Source organism: Myotis brandtii, unplaced genomic scaffold (assembly GCF_000412655.1).
Source record: "Myotis brandtii unplaced genomic scaffold, ASM41265v1 scaffold266, whole genome shotgun sequence".
NCBI classification, from domain to species: Eukaryota; Metazoa; Chordata; class Mammalia; order Chiroptera; family Vespertilionidae; genus Myotis; species Myotis brandtii.
In genome coordinates, this window is record NW_005360124.1 from 1557226 (window position 1) to 1578691 (window position 21466).

The 21466-nt window shown below is 42.9% G+C and overlaps 1 protein-coding gene and 1 long non-coding RNA gene across 4 annotated transcripts in view; one reads left to right on the forward strand and one right to left on the reverse strand.

The window, feature by feature from the left end:
• Positions 1–4184, forward strand: part of LOC102239700 — a 16260-nt gene extending 12076 nt beyond the window's left edge. The window contains exon 3 of the long non-coding RNA XR_313705.1: positions 3926–4184. This is a non-coding gene — a long non-coding RNA (uncharacterized LOC102239700). The remainder of the gene's footprint in view (positions 1–3925) is intronic.
• Positions 1–21466, reverse strand: part of NTRK2 (neurotrophic tyrosine kinase, receptor, type 2) — a 314665-nt gene that overhangs the window by 55666 nt on the left and 237533 nt on the right. For all 3 annotated transcript variants that reach the window (XM_005868270.2, XM_005868271.2, XM_014541246.1), the window contains 2 exons: positions 12628–12800; positions 7461–7695 (listed from right to left, as the gene is read on the reverse strand). In XM_005868270.2, coding sequence (XP_005868332.1) covers positions 7461–7695; positions 12628–12800 — 408 coding nt within the window. The remainder of the gene's footprint in view (positions 1–7460; positions 7696–12627; positions 12801–21466) is intronic.

Consider the following 21466-nt stretch of genomic DNA (forward strand, 5'->3'; position numbering starts at 1 on the left):
TGTGGCTCTTCCACAAAATACCACATGCGGGCGTGCACGTACAGTGCGACTGAAACTTCGTGGCCCATGCACAGAAGTTGGTATTTTGTGGAAGAGCCACACTCAAGGGGCCAAAGAGCCGCATGTGGCTCGCAAGTTGCGGTTTGTTGAGCCGCAGTTTGCCGACTACTGCTAGGCCAATTAAAGATGTGCAGGAATGGGGATCTGGGAATCTGTTGGGTGGATCTGTTTTCATAAGCTGACATAATACAATCTGATATGTCACTTTCTGGCATAAAAACTTTCAGTGGCTTCCCACTGCCAAAAGGACCAAGTCCAAAGTCTTTGGCATGGTAAACAGGCCCCTGTGAAATCTGATAATAGCCTAAATAGCCTACTTTGTTATCTCAGATGCATGCAACAGAGTCCCATTCCCTGGCCACACATCCTGTGATGTTTATACTGCCATCTCTTTTCATATGTTGCCCCCTATGCCAAGAATGTCTCCCTCCCCTCCTGGCCCAGAGCCTTCTTGCCAATAGAACAATTTAGGGTTTGTATCTTAAATACCAGCTCAAATGTCTCAACTCTGTGAACCCTACTCTGATTTCCCAAAGTAGGCTGGTGGCTTCCTCTTTAGGGTTGCCAGTACTTATCTCTATTCCTGCATTTATCACATTGACGCAAGTCTGAAAACTGCCTCAAGTCACAGCCCATGTGTTTTTTTTATCTGGATTCCTTTAGTATCTATTACAGCATCTAGCACTTAGTAGCTGTTTAATAAATGTGTGCTGAATGAATGAATGGGTGAAAGAACAGTCACCCACATTGTTGTAACTCCAAAGCATATGGAAAAGATTCTTAGGAAGGCTTGAATACAAACTAAGCCAATTTAGAGTCTTGAAACAATTTATGCAAATCTAGTTTAATATAGAATTAGTCTGAACTCAATGTTCTGATTTCTCCCTGGCAGGTTCCTCTCAACAGTGCTCTCTCTGTGTTATATAGGACATAAATGGAGGATGATTTCATAAAATAAATAAACTCTTATGTTTCTGGGTCCAGTTTAATCAAAAGATTGCAAACAGAACTGTCTATAATTGCTCATGTGAACGTTAAGGACCATCATGTAAATGTTATACATTAAAGGGGAAGATAAGAAATGTTACATTCAAAGAGAGTTAATGACATTGAGGGCATTCCTGTTTCAGGAAGAGATTGTGTTGTCTCTTAAAGTGAACACTGGGCCTGGTTTTGAGGGGCTCTAGGAAGAGTATACCAAAGGAAGCTTTTCTACTATAGAAAACATGCAAGTAAGTTGTAGCTCTGAGCTCTCCATTGAAAAGAAATTGTCTGAGCTAAGAATGTCCTTGTATCTCTAGTTTTACTTCCTGAAGTCAGTGCTCCTAACCTCAGAACCAGGCCCATTGTAAAGCTGAGTGTCTTCTGTATTCATCCACAGGGCTAAGCAGATTCATTCATAAAGGCTTTTCCTGGTGTGCGCCTTGTTCAACAATCACTGATTGGCCACCTAGTATAGCCAGACTGTGTGCATACAAAGATGTATAAGACTTGTCTTCTCCCTGCTCTCATATCAGTGAGAAACATATATGAACAAAGTTCTATGATGCAACATGCTCTATGCTGTAATGCTGATTTATATGAAGTATTGAGAGACCACACAAATTTCGTGAGCAATTACTCTGCTTGGAGGAAGTCAGGGAGCAGGTGAAGCTGGCATTGCTTCTTAAGAATTAGCAGGCATTCACAGAGAAAATGACATCAGCATTTTACACAGCAACACACTAAAAATATCTGTGAAATGAGTCAAGATCTATCTATCTATCATCTATCTAGTCTGCCTACTTACTTGTGAAATGAGTCAAGATCTATCTATCTATCTATCATCTATCTAGTCTGCCTACTTACCTGTCTTCTCTAGAAATGTTCATAGTACATGAAAATATTCCTTTAAAAATAAGCATACTTTTTTCAAATACTGAGGTATGAAAGTTACCTCTTGATTATTTCTTATGTGGTTGTTCGGTTCTTAACTTATCTAAGCCTTCTCCTCTCCTCTGTGGTTCAGGACTTTATTTCCTAGTCCATCACCCCTCTTACTCCAGAGTGGGAAGGGAAAGGCCCTGAAGTTCAAATCAGTTCTTTTTGCTACTTGTTCTAACCGCTGAATTTAGTACAACCCATTTTCTGTTCTCTCTGCAGCTAATAAACCAGGATTGAGCACCTAAAGATGATTTCTTGGACTAATATCATTTTAACACTTTAGGATTCTGACCATGACCTTGTTTAGTCAAGTTATATTCATTTACTTTGTTCAATGTCCACCCTAAGTCAATTTGCCTATTCTGCTTCCTTTTTTTCCTTCTTAAGTAGAAGATGAATTAAAGGATAAAATTTCTTACACCCAAAGAAGAACTAAAGCCCAAAGAAGAACAAGACACAAAAACTAGGATTTCAGAGGTTAGGGCCCTCTATTCACCAACAGATCACATTCATTTTAAACACATGTCGGACCCAAACGGTGAAAACCACCAAAGTGCATATTAGAAAAATTTCAGTGGATCCACTGTGGCACAGTAATGGCCACATAGAGTGAGATCCTAGGTCTGTCATAGGCAGAATGTGACAGAAACCTGGTTCAGATGTTCCTTAAACGTCAGTTTTTGCCAGTGGTGGGAAGGAATAAAAACGAAATAAAAGACAAGTACTGCAGAGCTGCTAATTAAAACAATTCAGAGAACATAAATGCTAGAGTAATTTTGGACCCACCAAATCAGGCTGGTTTCCATGCAAATGCAGCATTCCGATTTCTTCCTTCATTGGGAAGATATAATTAGCTCAGCTGCAACAGGGTGGAAGCCTTGAGGCAGCCGTTTTCATGATGGAAGAACAGCTGCCACCTGCCCCTGCTGCCCCAGATTGCACAGGGCTGTGGCCACCCCACAACGCTGCTCATGAGCCACTATGAGCAGAAGGCTTGGGCTGCCAGTGGGACTGGTTCTTGCTTAAAGACAAGGGGCATGTTACTCCTCAATAAATTTGACTCCAGGCCTAATCACCATCCTTCTATATAAGATACCCTTGGCTAACACGAAAATCCTCCCCCATTACTATGGTGGAAAGGGTATTTAACATAGCTAAGGGCCAGCCACATCAGCTACAGCAGCTTGTCACCTTGGAGGGTGAAGACCAGAGGAGAATAAGAAGAAAAGGTGTCTGCAAATGAGAAACCCGAACTGTAAGGAGAACACATTTCCCAGTTGCTATAACAGAGAAGATGAAGCGGCACCCTGGTGGGGAGGGGTTGAATGCCAAGCTTATAGATGATGCAACAGGTAAATAACTAATGTGAAAGCGAAAAGTGTTCTGGGAAACAGCTGCTGTGAGATGTTCTGGAGTTCACCTGCAAACACAGAGCAACAGCCTCTGCTTGTCTATCTGACAAACTCAATGGCATGGACTCCACTGATATGCTTTTGGTGTTTGTTTGTTTTTTGTTTAATTTTTTTGTTGATTTCAGAGAGGAAGGGAGAGAAAGATAGAAATATCAATGATGAGAGAGAATCATCGATCAGCTGCCTCCTGCACGCCCCCTCCTGGGGATCAGCCCACAACCTGGTCATGAACCCTGACCAGGAATCAAACGCTGACCTCCTGGTTCGTAAGTCGATGCTCAACCACTGAGCCACGCCAGCTGGGCTGCTTTTGATTTTTTCATAAGCAAAAAAAAAAAAATATTCTGCAAAGGAGTTCCATGATGATAAATACTTTCATGGAACCAAAAGGCAAACCATCATTTTGAAATTTTAGAGGTTACTTTTTTTGTTTTCCTAGGCTACTATCACATTGCCAGATCTTACATCCCTCACCACTTTTCCCACCTTAACTGAGCTAACATAAGGCTGGTTCTTTTCCTTCTCCTCAGCGGGAACAACAAACAACCAAGTGAACATTATTTCAAACCCTGCAGCTGCAACTGGTGGGGGGCAGGAGGACTGAATAAAGTGGCGCCAGAAGCACGTTTCTTAATGACTGGGAGAGTTCCAAGAACATTTAACAGATAAAGGAACTGGGAATTATTCTTTTCTCCAATCAATTCAGAAGGAAGTACTTCAGGAATATGTCATCTAAGTGGAGGGTTTTCTTTTTAACAAATGATAAAATATGGTATGTGACAAGTGACAGTGCTTTTATAATATATAAATGACCAAGACTAACTCCTTATATCCAATGTCGCTATTTGGCTAGTATTTTCCTTTTTCAGGTTTTTAAAAATTGGGATATAATTTATATACCATAATATTTACCTTTTAAATGTACACATTCAATGGTTTTTAGTTTATTTTCAAATACACTAAATGACCACTATACAATTCTAGAAAAATTTTATCATCCCATAAAGGAAGTCCATATCCACTAGCTGTCACTCCTCATTCTTCATTGCCCTAACCCCTGGCAACTACTAGTCTACCTTCTGTCCCTATAGATTTGCCTATTCTGGACATTTTATATAAATTGAAATCATATAATATGTGATCTTTTGTGCCTGGTTTCTTTTACTTTCCATAGTAATTTCAAGGTTCATCCATGTTGTAGCATGAATCAGTACTTCATTCCTTTTAATTAATAAATAATATTCCACTGTACAAACTATGAATTTTTGTTTATTTATCAATTGATGGACACTTAAATTATTTTCACTTTATAGCTATTATGAATAATGTTGTTATTTCCGCTGTGTACAAGTTTTTGTGTGAATATATGATTTCAATTCTCTTGGGTGTATACCTAGGAATGGAATTGCTGGGTTATATGGTGACTCTATGTTGAACATTTTGAAGAACTGCCAAACTGTTTTTCCAAAGCAGTTGCACCATTTTACATTCCCACCAGCAGTTTATAAGGGTTCCAATTTCTCCACATCCCCATTAACACTTGTTTTTGTCTGTCTTTTTATTACAGCCATCCCAGGGGGTATAAAGTGGTATCTCATTGTGGTTTTGATTTACATTTCCCGAATGACTAATGATATTGAGCATCAATTCATGTGCTTATTGGCCATTTGTGTATTTTCTTTGGAGACATCTCTACTTCAATCCTTTGCCAATTTTTTAATTGGGTGGATAATCGATTTGGATAATGATATAGTTGAAAACATTTATTGGGCACTTATTTTGTGCCAGACACTCTGAGACCTTGGTTAACTTCCTGCTAAAGAGAAAGCTGTTGCTTGGGCCATGTGTTTCTCCCTTAGATGCTCATCAAGCTCAGCAAAGCTTTCCCTTTGGGAAGCACCACTAAAGGGAACAGGGAGAGGCCCCTACCCCCACCTACCACCAAAGAAGCAGAGCTAACAGAGGAGATGCATCCATTGGTAATAACACCCCACTCCCCCATTTAAGATATCTATATCAAACTAGCCGTCCCTACTCAGGACAGGTGCTTTGAAGCTCCACTCTGAACACTTGAAGTTGAGACTATGCTCATGTTTTCTACAAATACGCTCAAGATAATCATTTTTAATTTTGGTCTCCACTCCTTGATATACAAAATGTGGACAATGCCTATGGAGGTGACAAAGGAAAAAAATAACACACCACAAAAAAATATCTACAGAAGAATATTCACCAAGGCCATAAACTCATTGTCTTAGACCAGTGAATTTCAAACTTGTTTGTCTCATGGCACACATAAACTAATTACTAAAATTCTGTTGCACACCAAAAATATATATTATATTCTTTTCCAATCTGACAAAAAAAGGTGTAATTTTGATTCATCATATCACATGGATATTGTTGTGTTGGCTGTTGTTAATTTTTATTTGACAATCTAAGGGAAAAGAGGTCAGTGCCTCTGACTACAGAGTCAGGTACTGCATATTTGAAAAGTTCTTGGGGCACTCCACTATGCTGTGTCACGAAGGTTGAAAATCGCTGTCTTAGACTAATTATAGCAAAGTTGGCTCAGCTAAAGTGCAGAGGCATTGGAGGTGAGAGAGGCCACAGTGAGAACTACAGGAAACAAACTGAGAAGGCTCCTCCTCATGAATAAATCAAGGGAAGAGTAAAGGCGAGGAGAGGCCTTGAGGCCACAGTGAAAACTACAGGAAACAGAGAAGGCTCCTCCTCACGAATAAATCAAGGGAAGAGTAAAGGCGAGGAGAGGCCTTTTCTTCACCAGCCCTACCTTATTATAAAGTTAGTCACATTATCCATTTTATCCTCTTAGGCCAGCGGTTCTCAACCTATGGGTCTCGACCCCTTTGGGGGTCGAACGACCCTTTCACAGGGGTCGCCTAAATACATCCTGCATATCAGATATTTACATTACGATTCATAACAGTAGCAACATTACAGTTATGAAGTAGCAATGAAAATAATTTTATGGTTGGGGGTCACCACAACATGAGGAACTGTATTAAAGGGTCGCGGCATTAGGAAGGTTGAGAACCACTGTCTTAGGCTATATACACACAGCGCATTTACTCCCTTTCCTTCCTATTCTCTTCTTCTACCCTTGAAATTCCAGAAAAACAAGAAAACAGAATTGAGGCTTTGAGGTGGTAGAACACCACCTGAACCTTTGCTTTCAGTATCAGGACTTTGAGGTTTCCAGAAGTATCCCTTTTCTCTCAGACCCAGGTCCCAAGATCTCAGTTAGCAAATCTAACATGCCAAAGGGGCCAATTGCTGGTAATCGGTGGATTTGAATGATTGTCTATAACTCAACCCCTTAGAGCTTCTGGACTGGGTGGGGGCTCTTCAGAAACCTGCAGGATGGTGCTTCTTGCATCTCACAGCGACACCATCAGCTAATCCACTTTCAACCAAGACGGTTCCGTGTGGGAACTTCCAAGGTCTGGGGTACCATTATTTCCATGAACAAGTTCATCTTCGGTCAAACCTCAAACAAAGCCTTCAGACATAATTTCACAGAATCAAGTGCAAACCTCAAAATCCTTTAACCCCATGCCCTTAGGAATTTCCCCAGGCCCTCAGGTTTCCCTGGTAAAATTCTCAGGCTGAGGATTGCCCTCATGGAGAGACCACACACCTGAAAGGTGTGGAAAGAACAGGAGAATGTTGTAGACCGAACTGTGCTCTCCTCAGTACCGCAGAATATGGCTGTACTTGGAGATGGGGCCTTAAGGAGGTGATTGAGTTAAAATGAGGCCCTAATCCAGTCTGACTGGTATTCACATAGAGGAAATTTAGCCACACGAAGACCCCAGGGGGTGCATGTACAGAGGAAAACCCGGGGAGGACACAGAGGAAAGGCACTGTCTGAAAGTCAAGAAGAGAAATAGAATAAATCAACCCTGCAGTCACCTTAATCTTGGACATTGAGAAAATAAACTTCAGTTGTTAAAACCACGTAGTCCATGGTATTTTGTTATGGCAGCCCAAGCAAATAATATAACCAGGCCCCGGGGGGTCCTGGGGGGTGCAGCCACTCACCCTATAGTAGTCAGTGCTGTACACGTCCCGGGACATGCCAAAGTCCCCGATTTTCACCAGGAGGTTCTCCCCGACCAGGCAGTTCCGGGTGGCCAGGTCTCGGTGCACGAAGTGCTGGGACGCCAGGTAGACCATGCCCGCTGCGATTTGCTGGGCAATGTGCAGCATCTGTGACTGCGTCAGCTCCGCCGGCGGGTTGCCTTCGGCCATCAACACGGCGTCAGGTCCGTGCGCCCTGCGGAGGACACAGAAGGAGTTGCTGGGGGAATTCTCTGCCTGGAGGGGCCCTTTGCCCCCATCAGCTCCTGGTGCTAAAAGACGCCGCCTGACTTAGCACGCAGAGGAGGAAAAGATGCTTCACCCACGGTTATACTTCAAAAGCACCCAGGCTTCCATTCCCACAGAGTCCAGAATCCCGGGGCCACGTGGGCCTGAGTGGTACCCCTCACCCCCAACATACAAACAGGTTCATGTTTTAGGGGCTTCAGAAGTAGTCCCCTGACTCTGAAAAGCAGTAGGTGGCTGAAGGAAAACAAACAAACAAGAACCCAACAACAAAATCACAATCAGGTGGGAGAGTTTGGCTCTTCTAGAGCAATGGATCATTGAGGCCACACCCTCCATCCCTCCCAGCCACATGCTGCAGCCCAGCAACCGCCCCCCCACACACACACACACACTCAGGGCAATCCCTCCAGAGTGCCCCACCAGGGCCAGAGCTGGCAACTCTGGTCTCCCCCATCCCACCTGCTCTGCAGCTGGGCATGGTTTCCAAGCTGCCCTCATCTTAGTAAGCCCAAGTCATCAGAATCCCAGGGCATCCTCAGCCTGGACATTCATTCCCCATGAACAGTGCCACCTCCTGTGCCCACCCTTCCCCCTGATCTCCAGCTCAAAGCACACACTGGCCACCACATAGGCAAAATTCTTTGAATCACAACACATTCATTCTTTTACTGGACAAGTTTTCTTCTTTATATATATATTTTGGGGGGGGGCGAGGGGGAAGAGTATGATTTTTTTTATCTTCTCTTTCTCCTATCGTTTCCCAGGAATGATTTAAGGCAGCAATTTTCAACCTTTTTCATCTCATGGCACACATAAACTAATTATTAAAATTCTGCAACGAACCGGAAAATATATATTTTTGCCGATCTGAAAAAAGAAATAGGTATAATTTTGACTCATTCACACCACATGGCTATTGTTGTGTTGGCTGTTGCTATTTTTTATTTGACAATGTAAGGGAAGTCAGTGCCTTTGACTAAATAATCAGGTATGCATGTTTTAAAAATTCTTGCTGCCCACCAGTGTGCCTGCCACGGTGGTTAAACATCGCTGATTTAAGGCATTGCAACACTGATAGGTGTTTCAGGGAGCGCCTCCGCTCTTAGGCTATGCAATCAGTACCTGCAGTCCCCATTCTAACCCTGCGCGGTGAGCCAACATCGGTGTCACTGCCCCTGGTGGCCTGAGGGGGCAAGGAATAAAGGCCTGGTCAAAGGGCTTCTTCCTCCCAAAGTCAATGCCAATGACATCTCGTTCCAGACACGTTGAAGAACTTAAAATAAATAATAGAGGATTTAAAATGAATTTTAAAGTGGTGAATGGACCTGCAGGATTCCAGAGCAGTATGAGGATTTGAAAATGAGAGAGCCAGGATTCTCCAACAACCCCCATCTGGTGTTGCCCCTCCCCTTACCCACCAGCTCCACCCCAGGTGGGATGAGCTTCTCAAACACAGGCATTTACCCTGCTCCAGCAGGGCTCCAGCCCACAGTGATTCCGCCTTTCCTTGATTTCCAAAACATGCTGTCATCTGATCTTCTGTTCTTGTATTCTCAGAGAACAAGCACTGGACAGGGTGGTGGGGAGTTTCCCAGTCTTTGGGGTGTCCAGCACCATGGTCTGGGGAAGGCTTTTAACTTTTCCAGTGTGTGATTTCCCCATTAGTCAGAACTACAAAATGATATTATGCCATGTGATCATTTAGGCCCCCTCTATCTCTACTAGTAAATATCTGACCCAATCCTGGGGAGGAGCTTCCTGTTTTTGTACAAGAAAAGTCTTAGCACATTTATTTCACCTTCACTCAAACCACAGCCCCCGACCTCCTCTTGTCACACTGAGGAGCAATACAGGGGAAATACCTCAGGGGTCTCTTCAGCTCAAAATCTCTCACTGGAGCAAACCGTCTTGCAGTGCAGTGGGCAAGGCTCTGGACTTGAACCCTGTTCTAACACACTGGCTATGACCTCAGGTGAGCTACTGAGCCTCTCTGGACCTGCTTCTCACCTGGAAAGTGGAGATAGTGACTGCCCTTTCCTAAGCACACCCATGGGAGGAGCAATTGAAACTCTGCTTGTGTGGTGCTTTGTGGCCTTTCATTGAAAAGCCCGAGAGACCTATACCCCTCCCCTGTTATGTGTTTATTGTCACAAATTATTCCTATTTATGCCGTGAGCTCATTTCCAAGTTGCAGTAGCTATTGTCTCTTCTTTTTACATGTTTTTGCCTCCTTTAATCTTTATGTAAAGAGTAAAGGGGTCAAATATATGATGACAGAAGAGGATTTGACTTTGGGTGGCAAGCGCACCATACAATATACAGATGATGTATTCTCAAATTTTACACTTGAAACCTATATAATTTTATTGACCAATGTCACCCCAATACATTTAATAATTTTTAAAAAGCCATAGAGAAAGGCTCTGTAAGCAGGTTCCTCTTCAAAAAGAAATGGAGAGGTGACGTGACAACACAACTTGTCCTTTGGGCATTCCTTTTTGTGGTTGCCAGTGCCAGCATTCTTAGGGATTCCATAGCGCTGGCCCTTCCCACCTCACTAAAGGTTACTCAAGCCCAACCCTTCCCAGCACTAAGAGGCAGGGAAAAATATGAACATTTCCACTCATCATAGGAGTCAAAGCTCTTATGTGACCTCCATACCAGGAGAAGGACCTAGGGGAGCACATAGACTATGAGAAATCCTCAAATACCCAGAAAAGCTAGGCCAGGATGAAATCTTCATAGATGTAGTGCAAAGAGTGAAATACGTTGTTGATTTGCCACAGCCGAGATTCCGCTGAGAATCTGTCCATTGCAAAGACTTGGGAGAAAAGGAAAAATGTGAGGCGAGTCCGCCAAAGCCTTCGGCACGCTACACTACCATGTACGGGGTAGGGCAGGTGCCTGCTTGCTTCTAGGGATTGGAACAAGGCTCCTCCTAGTGAGAAAATCCTGTGGATGCTTTCCTTGAGCAGAAAGTCCTGCTGTGAATAGAGGGCAGGTGAGTCTTCTAAACAAGTCCTTAAGAAGAGTATAAATAAAGTTAGCACAACAGCCCTCTGTTTCATTCCCCAGGTTATCCTGCAGCTCTTTGAAATAAAAACATAGCTCACCTCTTCCATGAGAACATGATTTAAGAGGGAAAAAGCACCATCAACACCTCCGCCCCATTGTGGAGAGCGGGGAGGTTCAGCAGGCTTCTCACCTTCCTTGGCTTGTACGCTCCCCATGTGGGTCACAGCCGGCACTTAGCCACGCTGTTCTGGCTGTGGAATTCCATAGCACACTGCTTTCTCCTGATCTTTTAGCACCACCTCAAGAGGAGGTATTGCAATGGTGAAAAACTGGGGGTTTTGCAGCCAGAGGCTGTGAGTTTGAATTCCAGCCCTGTCACCCACTAGCCAACCTAGCATAGGGCCTGACCATGTTTCTACTGAATGGGTGCCCTTTGGCTGAATGAAAAGGGTGGGAAGATAACTGTAGGCATCTGTCTTCATAGGGCAGTGCCAATGACGCTTGGGAACACATTCATGGCAGCTTGAAGGCTGGGTTTCCTTCCAGAAAGAGAGGATAGACTGTTCACAGCACAGTATTGCACCTAAGAACCCGATCCTTGGCATGGAAAACCTCTCATTCCCAGAGTTCAGCAGGTTCTAAGATTGAGAGGAGGAGGTTTCCAATAGCTTCGTGCCCTGGGCAAGATGCCAAGGAAGAACCAGGTGCCTGCTCCTTCTGGGAGGCAGGAAGGAGAGGTAGGGAGAAGCCGATGGAGCCAAAAGTGAAAGAATACACACACACACACACACACACACACACACACACACACACAGGTGTGTGCTTACACGCACATGCACAGTCTGAGCTCACAGAAGCATTTAATTACATCTAATGGGTACATGTGGATTTATTATGCTACAATTTATGGAAAGCACCATTTTTAATTAAACAAGTAGCCTAGAGCATGGGAACAAGGAAAAATATTTTTCCAATGTGCAGCTGGACCTCAGCAAAATTCAGCTCCTTATTCATATTAGGTCCAACAAGACAATGTGTGAAATCTACCATCATCCACTCTCCTATCACCTACAAGCAAACCTTTGCTGATATTGGATAACACATTTTTAGGGTGATTGTCTCTGAACACCATGAATTGGCTCCATATTCCTAATCTCCATCACCCACACATTCCATCACCCACACAATCAGAGGCAAATCAGAGAAAGATTTGTCCCAGCCAAAGAGAACTAAGTTCCACATGTATTCATGAGGCTAGAGATGGTGAAAGTGATCAGATGGCCACGTGATGACATTTCCAAACACAGCAGTACAAGCTCCCCCTTCCACTGCTCTCTCCACAATTGCCTTATTACTTAGACTATATGGTTTCTGAATCTTCTAGTGGCTGCATGAAGCTACTGGTACCGACTTCCGGTGGAAAGCCCCCCCAGCGCCCACAGAATCCAGAGAACAGAGGTGTAGCTATTGCCATAACACGGAAGGCACAATAAATATCCCAGGAAAATGTGGCCGGGAATAAGGGTATGGGGACAAGATTTATTAATCACCTCCCATCCCAATAGTCCTGACAGTAGTCCTTTTTGTTGATATAAACACATCCCTTTTACTAGTAAGGAAACTGAGGCCAACAAGGGCAGGTGCAACTTGGTTGCCTGCCCCTAACACCCTTCCTGTTTCTCCTAAGTGACACCCTCTACCAAGAAATCCCAGGCTGCACGTTTGCTAATCTTGCAAAGTTGAGGGGCAGCTCTCTTGAAAAGAAAACAGCACGTTGGAGCCAGGCAGGAATTCAGGGGCTCCACCTCAGGCTGCCTGAACCCCAAAGGCCCACTCCTGCCTTGCCCTCCCCGCCGCACTGTACCTGAGGAACTTGTTGAGGTCCCCGTGCTTCATGTACTCGAAGACCATGATGAGCGGGTCGCCCTCCACGCAGACACCGTAGAACTTGACGATGTGTTCGTGCTGGAGGTTGGTCAGCAGCTCGGCCTCTCGGTGGAAGTCCTTGCGCGCATTGTCGCTGGCGTCCTTTAGCGTCTGGGGTGAGGGGCAGAGAGGGGAGGAAACCAGCATATCTTAAACAGAGGGTGTCAAAGGGAAGGCTGCGTGGAGAAGGCATTATTTCAGTGGGCCCTGAGCTTCCTGATGGGAAGGAAATTCAACTCATTTATTCCATGAAAGATTGGAAAATGGCCTAAATTCTGAGCAAATGTTTGTGTTAACTTAACCTTTTGAGAAAAAGCCCCTCAAGGGTCTGCAGAACTCGACAGTTGATGAAGCACCAGCACAGATGTTACCTCATTAAGTTATGGACACGAGCCTTTAGTCTTCATCCCTTTTAACCCTGGTCTGGGCTCAACTACAGACTTCACTCCCATTTCGGTGCCTGTTGCCCTTTGTAGGATGCTATGTGCACCTCACCTCTGCTCATGTAACCTTTTTAAAACTTAATTATGGAAATATGCAGTAGAGAGAAGAGCATAATAAGCTCTCATGGACCCACTTTCCAACTTTCACAGTGACCATTTTGCCGATTTTATCACGGGCACTCTAAAAAGCCTTCTCCCACTGCTGCCACACACACTGCTGGCTCAGGAAACGCCCCTGCCAGCAGGCCAGTCACACTTCCAAGATGAAGTTGCCCAGGATCATGCCAGCCAGGCTCTGGGGACTTTTGTTCTTGGCTCAGATTACTCAGACACCATGGTCTAATAGCAGGCAAAGCTGGCATTTGTTGATGTCACACACATGTGCTGAGTTCTTGCTCTGTGCCAGTCACTGAGCCAGAGCTGTGGTGGCATCAAGAAGACAGGGACCCAAATCCTGGCCTCAGGTGCTCATATGCAAATAGGGAGATAAGTCACATATGTAATTAAGTATAAGTCAAGCTTAAAATACAATGTCCTAAATGATCCAGCAACCCTGCATCTCTGTCCAGCTTGATCTCTTCTTGACATGCCTCTCTTGAAACTTATGCTTCCACCTTATGAAATACCTGGAGATGCCCCAGTGACACCGGGCCACACCTCCTTGTCCTTGCACACATTGAACCCTCTGCCTGGAATGTTGATTCGGGCATGTCACTGGTATAGGAGGTTGCATAATGCCTCCCTGAAGGTGTCTACATCTTAACCCTGAAACATGGGAATATGTCACTTTACACGGGGAGATTATTCTGGATTATCAGAGTGGGCCAATGTCATCCCAAACAGGGGGACTTACAAGGGAGGGGCAGGACGATCAAGAAGAGATGCTGTGCTGCTGGCTTTGAAGATGGAAGAAGAGGCTACAAGCCAAAAAAAATGTGGGCAGCCTCTAAAGGCTGGAAGAGGCAAGGAAACAAATTCTATCCTACAATTTACAGAAGGATCCCGCCTTGTTGACATCTTGTCTTTAGCTTGGTAAAACTGGCTTTCGGTGTCTGACCACTAGTATTATGAGAGAAAATTTGTGTTGTTTTAAGCCCCTGAGTTTGTAATAATTTGTTACAGCAGCAATAGGAAACCAATACACCTGGTTAACAACTGGCAGTGCTCCAGGACTGGGCTCAGACCTCACCTTTCTGAGAAGTGTTCCCTGACCCTCTCATTGCTGTTGCAACCCCTTTTATAACCTGCTCCCAGGCTAGGTTGAATGACCCTCATAGGTACACCCCATACTTAATTTCTGTCATATCACTGGCCACAGTACATTCTAAGTGCATGTTTACTTGCTTATCTCTGGAATAGATGGTGAACTCCTTGGCCCAGGGATGGTGCCTTCCATGTCTGCATTGCCAGCACTGGGCATAGTGCCAGGCACATGGCAAGTATTCAGCAGACAAGACATTTCCTAGGCATGCTCTTAGGATTAATACCTGTGGGGAAAATTGGGCAGAGGGTGAAGTTGAGCTATGATATAGTCTCAACAAAGCTTATCTGGCCCCAAAGGATGACCCTTCAGAGTTTTCCCAAGTTGGGCCAATACTGCTGAGCCATTATAACTCATAATCAATCAGTCATAAGATGGGGGCCACTCTAAGAAGGGAGTGTGACCACGAGAGGATTTGCTGAGCCCTCACAGGAAACTGGCTATTGAGGACTGTCTGTTGCAGGTGGTTCATCATTGAGTCACCACAGGATGAGTTTGCAATATGCTATTTACCATGCCTGGGGCACCCATGAATAGGCAGGGTGTGCCTCACATCAGCCACATGGAAACACTAGGATGTCAGGGATAGCAGCAAGATTACAAAGTCTTTTCTGCTGTCATCTTCACAGAATTGAGCATTTTCACTAACTCCTTTGGCAGGATTTGAAGCTTTCTCCCCAATGGTGACCAGCCCAAGGCAATAGAGCAGCAGGGCTCCTGATCCTGCCACCGTTTCCCTCCTGAAAGCCCTTGAACCCTGCAATGTTTTCTAAGATAACAGTGTTTTCTCAGACGGCTCTGAGTCACTGAGAGAGCTTACTTGTAAGGCCTTGTGTCTTTAGCAGTGAGATAGAGAAGGTGACTGAACCCATTTAGACCATTATCACAGGGCATGAACAAACTCTACATGTAATCTTTCTTCTCAAGTTTTAGCTATGTACTGGTGATTCAAATGCTGAAGTGTGTGTGTGTGTGTGTGTGTGTGTGTGTGTGTGTGTGTGTCTGTGTGTGTGTGTGAGAGAGAGAGAGAGAGAGAGAGAGAGAGAGAGAGATGTAGCATGATAGAGGGGTAGACTGGGAGAGCAGACAGAATTTTCCTTGTGGGGGAGGCACCAAATTGACAGAGTTAACAAGTATCTAATATTTCCATTTCCCAAAAGCAAACTACTATGAGAAGAGTCTTACTTCAATTTCAAAAGCTGTGCTTCAGTAACATTTTCAGATTTAAGAGAGAAGATTTCACTATTCATGGGGCAAATGCATCTCACAAACTTGGCCTCATCCCATGTGCCCATCCATTTTTGCATGCTGGATCCTTTCTCTAAATTATGATTCAATTCTATTTTAAGAGATTCAGAAAATATGGCGGCACCGAGTTGGGCAAAATCGTCTTGTGAATTTGGCACTCTAAGGAAAGAATTTTTCTAAGGTGGAACCATAGCCAGACAGCAATCAGAAGTTGGAAAAATTCTGCTATCAGCCCTATTTATAAAAGTCATCTCTGTTTCAGTGCCATGCCTGATTGTCATTTTACTCAATTAAGGGAGCCTTGGCTGGTACTTGGAGTCCCTTGGAAATGGACAGGAGGTGGCAGCCTCCCTCCCTGATAATTCTCTCCACTTAAGTTTCATTTTGACAGGCATGTTTGCCTCATCATTGATCATTACTGTTTTCTTACTTCTAGTGTCTGCCTTGTAACTTCATTTCTCTTTATTCCTCGTGAATTTCCTGAAACTCCAAAGCTGCCATCCTTTCTGAAGACAGTCTCAAGGGAAAGGTCTCATTCAGAGCTAAAGTGAGTTTACTGCCTGGAGTACACATTGATTCAGAGTTGGAAGAATGGAGTAGTATGAAATTAACTTCAACACAGAACTGAGAAGTTACTGAAGTAAAATAGAAGAAAGGAAGATTAACTTTAATCTGAAATGCTTCAGCCAAATAATAAAGCTAACAGGAAACTAGTAGGAGGGACAAGAGAGTTTATTTGAAATCATTGTGTTTCTGGATGTTGTAGGACATGAAAAATGATTATGCATTTCAAAATGTAGGTGGTTTAGGAGACACAAGTTAAAACAGAGATGGTGTCCTTTTCTTTTTAATGATCTTATGTTCTTCTCTAACACTTTTTTTTTTAAGAAAATCACTTAATCTTTTTTTTTAAAATATATTTTATTGATTTTCTACAGAGAGGAAGGGAGAGAGACAGAGAGTCAGAAACATCAATGAGAGAGAAACATCGATTAGCCCCCTCCTGCACATCTCCTACTGGGGATGTGCCCGCAACCCAGGCACATGCCCTTGACTGGAATCAAACCCGGGACCCTCCAGTCTGCAGGCCGACGCTCTATCCACTGAGCCAAACCGGTTTCGGCTTCTCTAACACTTTTTAGAGATCATAAGACAAGTTAAGGAGAAAGACTTTTTTAAAAAGAGATTATTATGGTAAGACCTCACTAAGCCCATGCCTACCACCATGCCTAAAACATAGATGTCAATGAGTAAACTCCCAGATGAGGCAACCGAGATGCATGGGAATGTTAATATGCCTAAGTTCTTCTGGGTCAGGGTCATTGGGTCAAGACCTAGTGCTTCTGATATCTTCTAGAGCTGTACTGTCCAAAATGCAAACCAACAGCCACATGTGGTTAGTGATAATTTGAAATATGGCTGTCCAAATTGACAGTTCTGTGAGTTAAAATACACACTGGATTTTGAAAACTTGGTATCAATAAAATATCTCATTAATATTTTATATTAATGTGTTGACGTAACAATATTTAGATATGTTGGGTTAAATAAAATATATTCATAAAATTAGTTTTACCTGTTTTCCAATTTTATTGTGCATACTAAAAATTTTTTAAAATACCTACAAATATGGCTTGCATTTGTGGCTCACATTATATTTCTATTGGATAGCATCGTTCTATAAAAGTCACCTCAGTAGGCTATTCATGGGTCAACCTGCTTCTTGGGAATGTTGAGAAACAATGCTAGACTGAAATAGAATTAAGGCAGATACCCTTCTTATAAGATTCTTAGAGGCAATAAAAACTAAGTATTTAGAGTGATAGCCACAATACTGTATGATTCTTTTAACTTTTGGGTCTCCTTTAAAGAAAGGTAGAGGAAGCTTCTAACAGATTCTTATAAAAGTGAACCTTGGAAGAGTATATTTTAATAAATTCAGAAATAGGGAGAGCTTGATAAAAATAAAATCTTAGAAACTAAAGAGAGTGCAATGGGTAACTTTCCCACATCCCTACAAATGTAAAAATGAACTAAATGGCTGAAACCGGTTTGGCTCAGTGGATAGAGCGTCGGCCTGCGGACTGAAAGGTCCCAGGTTCGATTCCGGTCAAGGGCATGTACCTGGGTTGCGGGCACATCCCCAGTAGGAGATGTGCAGGAGGCAGCTGGTCGATGTTTCTCTCTCATCGATGTTTCTAACTTTCTATCTCTCTCCCTTCCTCTCTGTAAAAAATCAATAAAATATATATATTTAAAAAAAAAATGAACTAAATGATTGTAAAAAAAAAAAAAGAATGATCACAAACACTCAGACTGTGCTCACTGTGTATTAAAAACTAACACTCTGTGCACATCAGCTCAGTCATATATAGCTGGCCTTTGCAAGGACTTTAATTACGTACCAGTGACAGCCTGAAATACAAGGTTCATAGCCACGGTGTTGATTGCTGCTACATTTATTATCATAGCCATGCTGACTCTAATGGTTCAGAATCTAAGAAGTTGACCATCCAGTGAGAAACATGAAGCCAAGCTCTAATTCACATATTTTAAAATACTTTCAATAATTTGGGGGATAAAATGGTTTATGTGTGCATATTATATCAAGGTGCATGTTATAAATGCTTTGAAAGGTATGGATCTAACTCATAGAGAAATATTGACTCAAAAGAGTGAATGGGAAGTTGGCCTCCAATGTACAAAATGGCAATAGATTTACAGGCTTCAAATATGCCAGCATACATTTGTCTGAGTCAATTTCACCAGCTACGCAGGAGCTGGTGGAGATGTAGACTGTGACTTGATTGCAAGTTAGGTTATCATGTTCAAGTCAATTAAAAAGCAGCACAACTACCGCAGTTCATATGTTCCAGAAATACAGAGGGGTGAAGTGAATCCTCCAGCTACATTTGGTGCCAGATGAGTCTTCCTTAGAGTGAAATGCACTGTTTTGGTTTTAGCATTAATGAAAAGATGGGGATAAATTGGAGATAAGCCAGAAAAGAAGGTCAGCAAGACAAAAAACAGATCTCCCATCAAAGGTTAAAAGTTGAACTTACTGGGACTTAATGACTAAAGCCTACCTTATTCAAGTGCAGGACGGATTCTTACAAGGAAACGTTGTTCTCCACCCTACAGTATATGTGAGCAGGCACGTGCATGCACACACACACCAGGAAGAATGCACTTACACCAAAGATCAACATGAATCAATTAAGCAATGTCTGAACCATAAAGATGATTAAGTCTTTTAACAGACCACTATTACAAGTTCTACAATTTCTGTTCCTAGAGACATGTAAAGATGGAATTGATAGTACTTTCTTCAACATTATGCCCTGTTAAGGTATACAAACATTTTTTTTTTAGGGAAACACTGACAAATGTTCTTTTAAATGCACTAATCTTGTTACCATTCATTTCCATTTTGCAGGAACAAGGATTTCACATGCTGATGTAAACAGAGAGGTTGAGAGGAAGCACAGGAATGGGAGGAATGGGTGAGGGCTTTCACATTAACTGGGATGTGAGTATGGATATGATGACTGTCACACAAAAAAGGGAAGACAAAAAGAAAGTAGCCATCTGTCTTAGAAATGAACTTGCCTGGGTAGAGCACTTGAATTGATGAACACTTGATGCACTTTCCCATTTAAGAATAATTTCACTATTCCAGAATTGGAGAGAATGAGCTTTCCTTTTGAAGCCCTTATTCTGCCCGTAAGCATATTCTGAGATAACTGGCTCTAGTTACTTCTTTCCCATAGGTGGCCTCATCTGTGCCATAGGACCACCTTGGATGGTTAGACCACAGGTAGATGGCCTGGAATAAAGACTAAGTGGAACAACTGTACACATAGTATTTTCCTTCTTGAGGACTCTGCATGTGAGTAGTAGAGGCCATGTGAGCAACAATTGGCATGGAAGCAGCAGTCATATGTTAGAGAACAGCAGAGGCAAGAGACAGCTGCACTACATTAGCAGAGAAGCCTAGAGCAGTGGTTCTCAACCTTCTGGCCCTTTAAATACAGTTCCTCATGTTGTGACCCAACCATAAAATTATTTTCGTTGCTACTTCATAACTGTATTGTTGCTACTGTTATGCATCATAATGTAAATATCTGATATGCAGGATGGTCTTAGGCGACCCCTGTGAAGAAGTCGTTTGACCGCCAAAGGGGTCGAGACCCACAGGTTGAGAACCGCTGGCCTAGAGGAAAATCCCTGGTGGCTCTTAACTGTGAGAGTAAAGAAGAGACAGTCATGGGGCTATCTCAAATCCTGAGTGAACTTTTGGATCCCATCTATTGTAGTCACAATGAGGCCTAGCTGCCCTGCAGTTCCTATTTACTTTTGGCTATAGCATGCCTAATATCCTTTTTGGAAGCCAGTACCCCACATTCAGTCACGTGTGTTGGGTAGCATTGACCCAATCTTCCATTTCCAGGAATATGCATGTGTATTGGGCCTGGATAATCAGAATATTCTATTGCCTTGGTCATAGGGCCGGGGAACACAACTTGAGGCAAGCCAGTAAGAGTCAGCCCGTGGAATTTTGCATAATTGTTGGGAAGGAAGAGCTCTCGTTGGGGTTGCTAGGATGGCAGGATCTAAGCAGAGACATTACTGCCAAATGTTTACTGTGGTTTCAGAAGAACCTGCCTGAGAATGCAGTCAATATAGAGGAAAGTAGAGCCAAGATAGATAGATAGGTAATTGATTCCCTGGATCTTGTAATGCTGGGAGCTAGGATACCAGTAACATGGTTTTCCAGTAGCATGAGAAATAAATTCCCTTTTCTGCTTTAGCCAGCTTGAGTTGGTTTCCTATGAGCATTATACTGCTCTTCTTATTAAAGCTGATTATGATGTTTTGTTGAAGCCAAAGCCCTCACTCCAGGATCCAGTTTTTCTTATTCCAACTTATTCCCTTGAATTACATTTTTACTTAGAAAACATAAAAAAGTATCTCTTACACGCAAATGAGCACAACTAACACCCTTCTTTATATTACTTGACAAGTGGTATTATGCTGAATTTTCTCAATTTGGTTTACCAGGGCACATGTAAAATTTAATAAATAAAAGTGTGGTGCACAATGGGCACTAAAGTGAGGCCTGCGTTTCAGTCCTAGGGCTGACATTAAATGACCTCGTCCAAGCTGTGTGACTTTGGGTGGGTCATTTATCTTCTCTAGGTTCCTGTTTTCTCATTGGCACAATATGGGAGTTAAGCTAAATAATATCAATAGCAGTTCTATGTATCTGTATTCAATGTTTTCTAAAATGATTCTTAATTAGATTACATTATTCTATACATAGTCTCTTTACTGTTCCACCCAGTTATAAATCTCCATAACTATCAATAGCTCATCAAATCATTTCCTTACCTAGAAATGTCAACTGCCAACTCTTTACTTTTTCTGTAGTCTATCCGTCCATCCATCCATCCATCCATTCCTTCATTTATTTAACAAGCATTTACTGCATGTTACTACATATTAGGCCATATGCTAAAAGACAAGTTTCCAACACTCAAGAATATACCACTCTAGTGGAAGAGACAGACATTCATGCCATTGATTAAATGAACCCATGAATACATATATAATGAATAACTTTGACAAATGCTATAAAGGACAAGTATAGATGCCTTAATAGCATATAATAGGGAGGTATGGCCTTAATGGGGGAATAGGCAAGGGGGAGTCTCCCCTAGAGCAGCACCTTGAACTGAGAGCTGATGGATTAGTGGGAGTCATGTAGACCAAGGGGCTGGTTTGGACCCTCCAGACATAGAACGGCAGCAACAAGCTAGATGGTA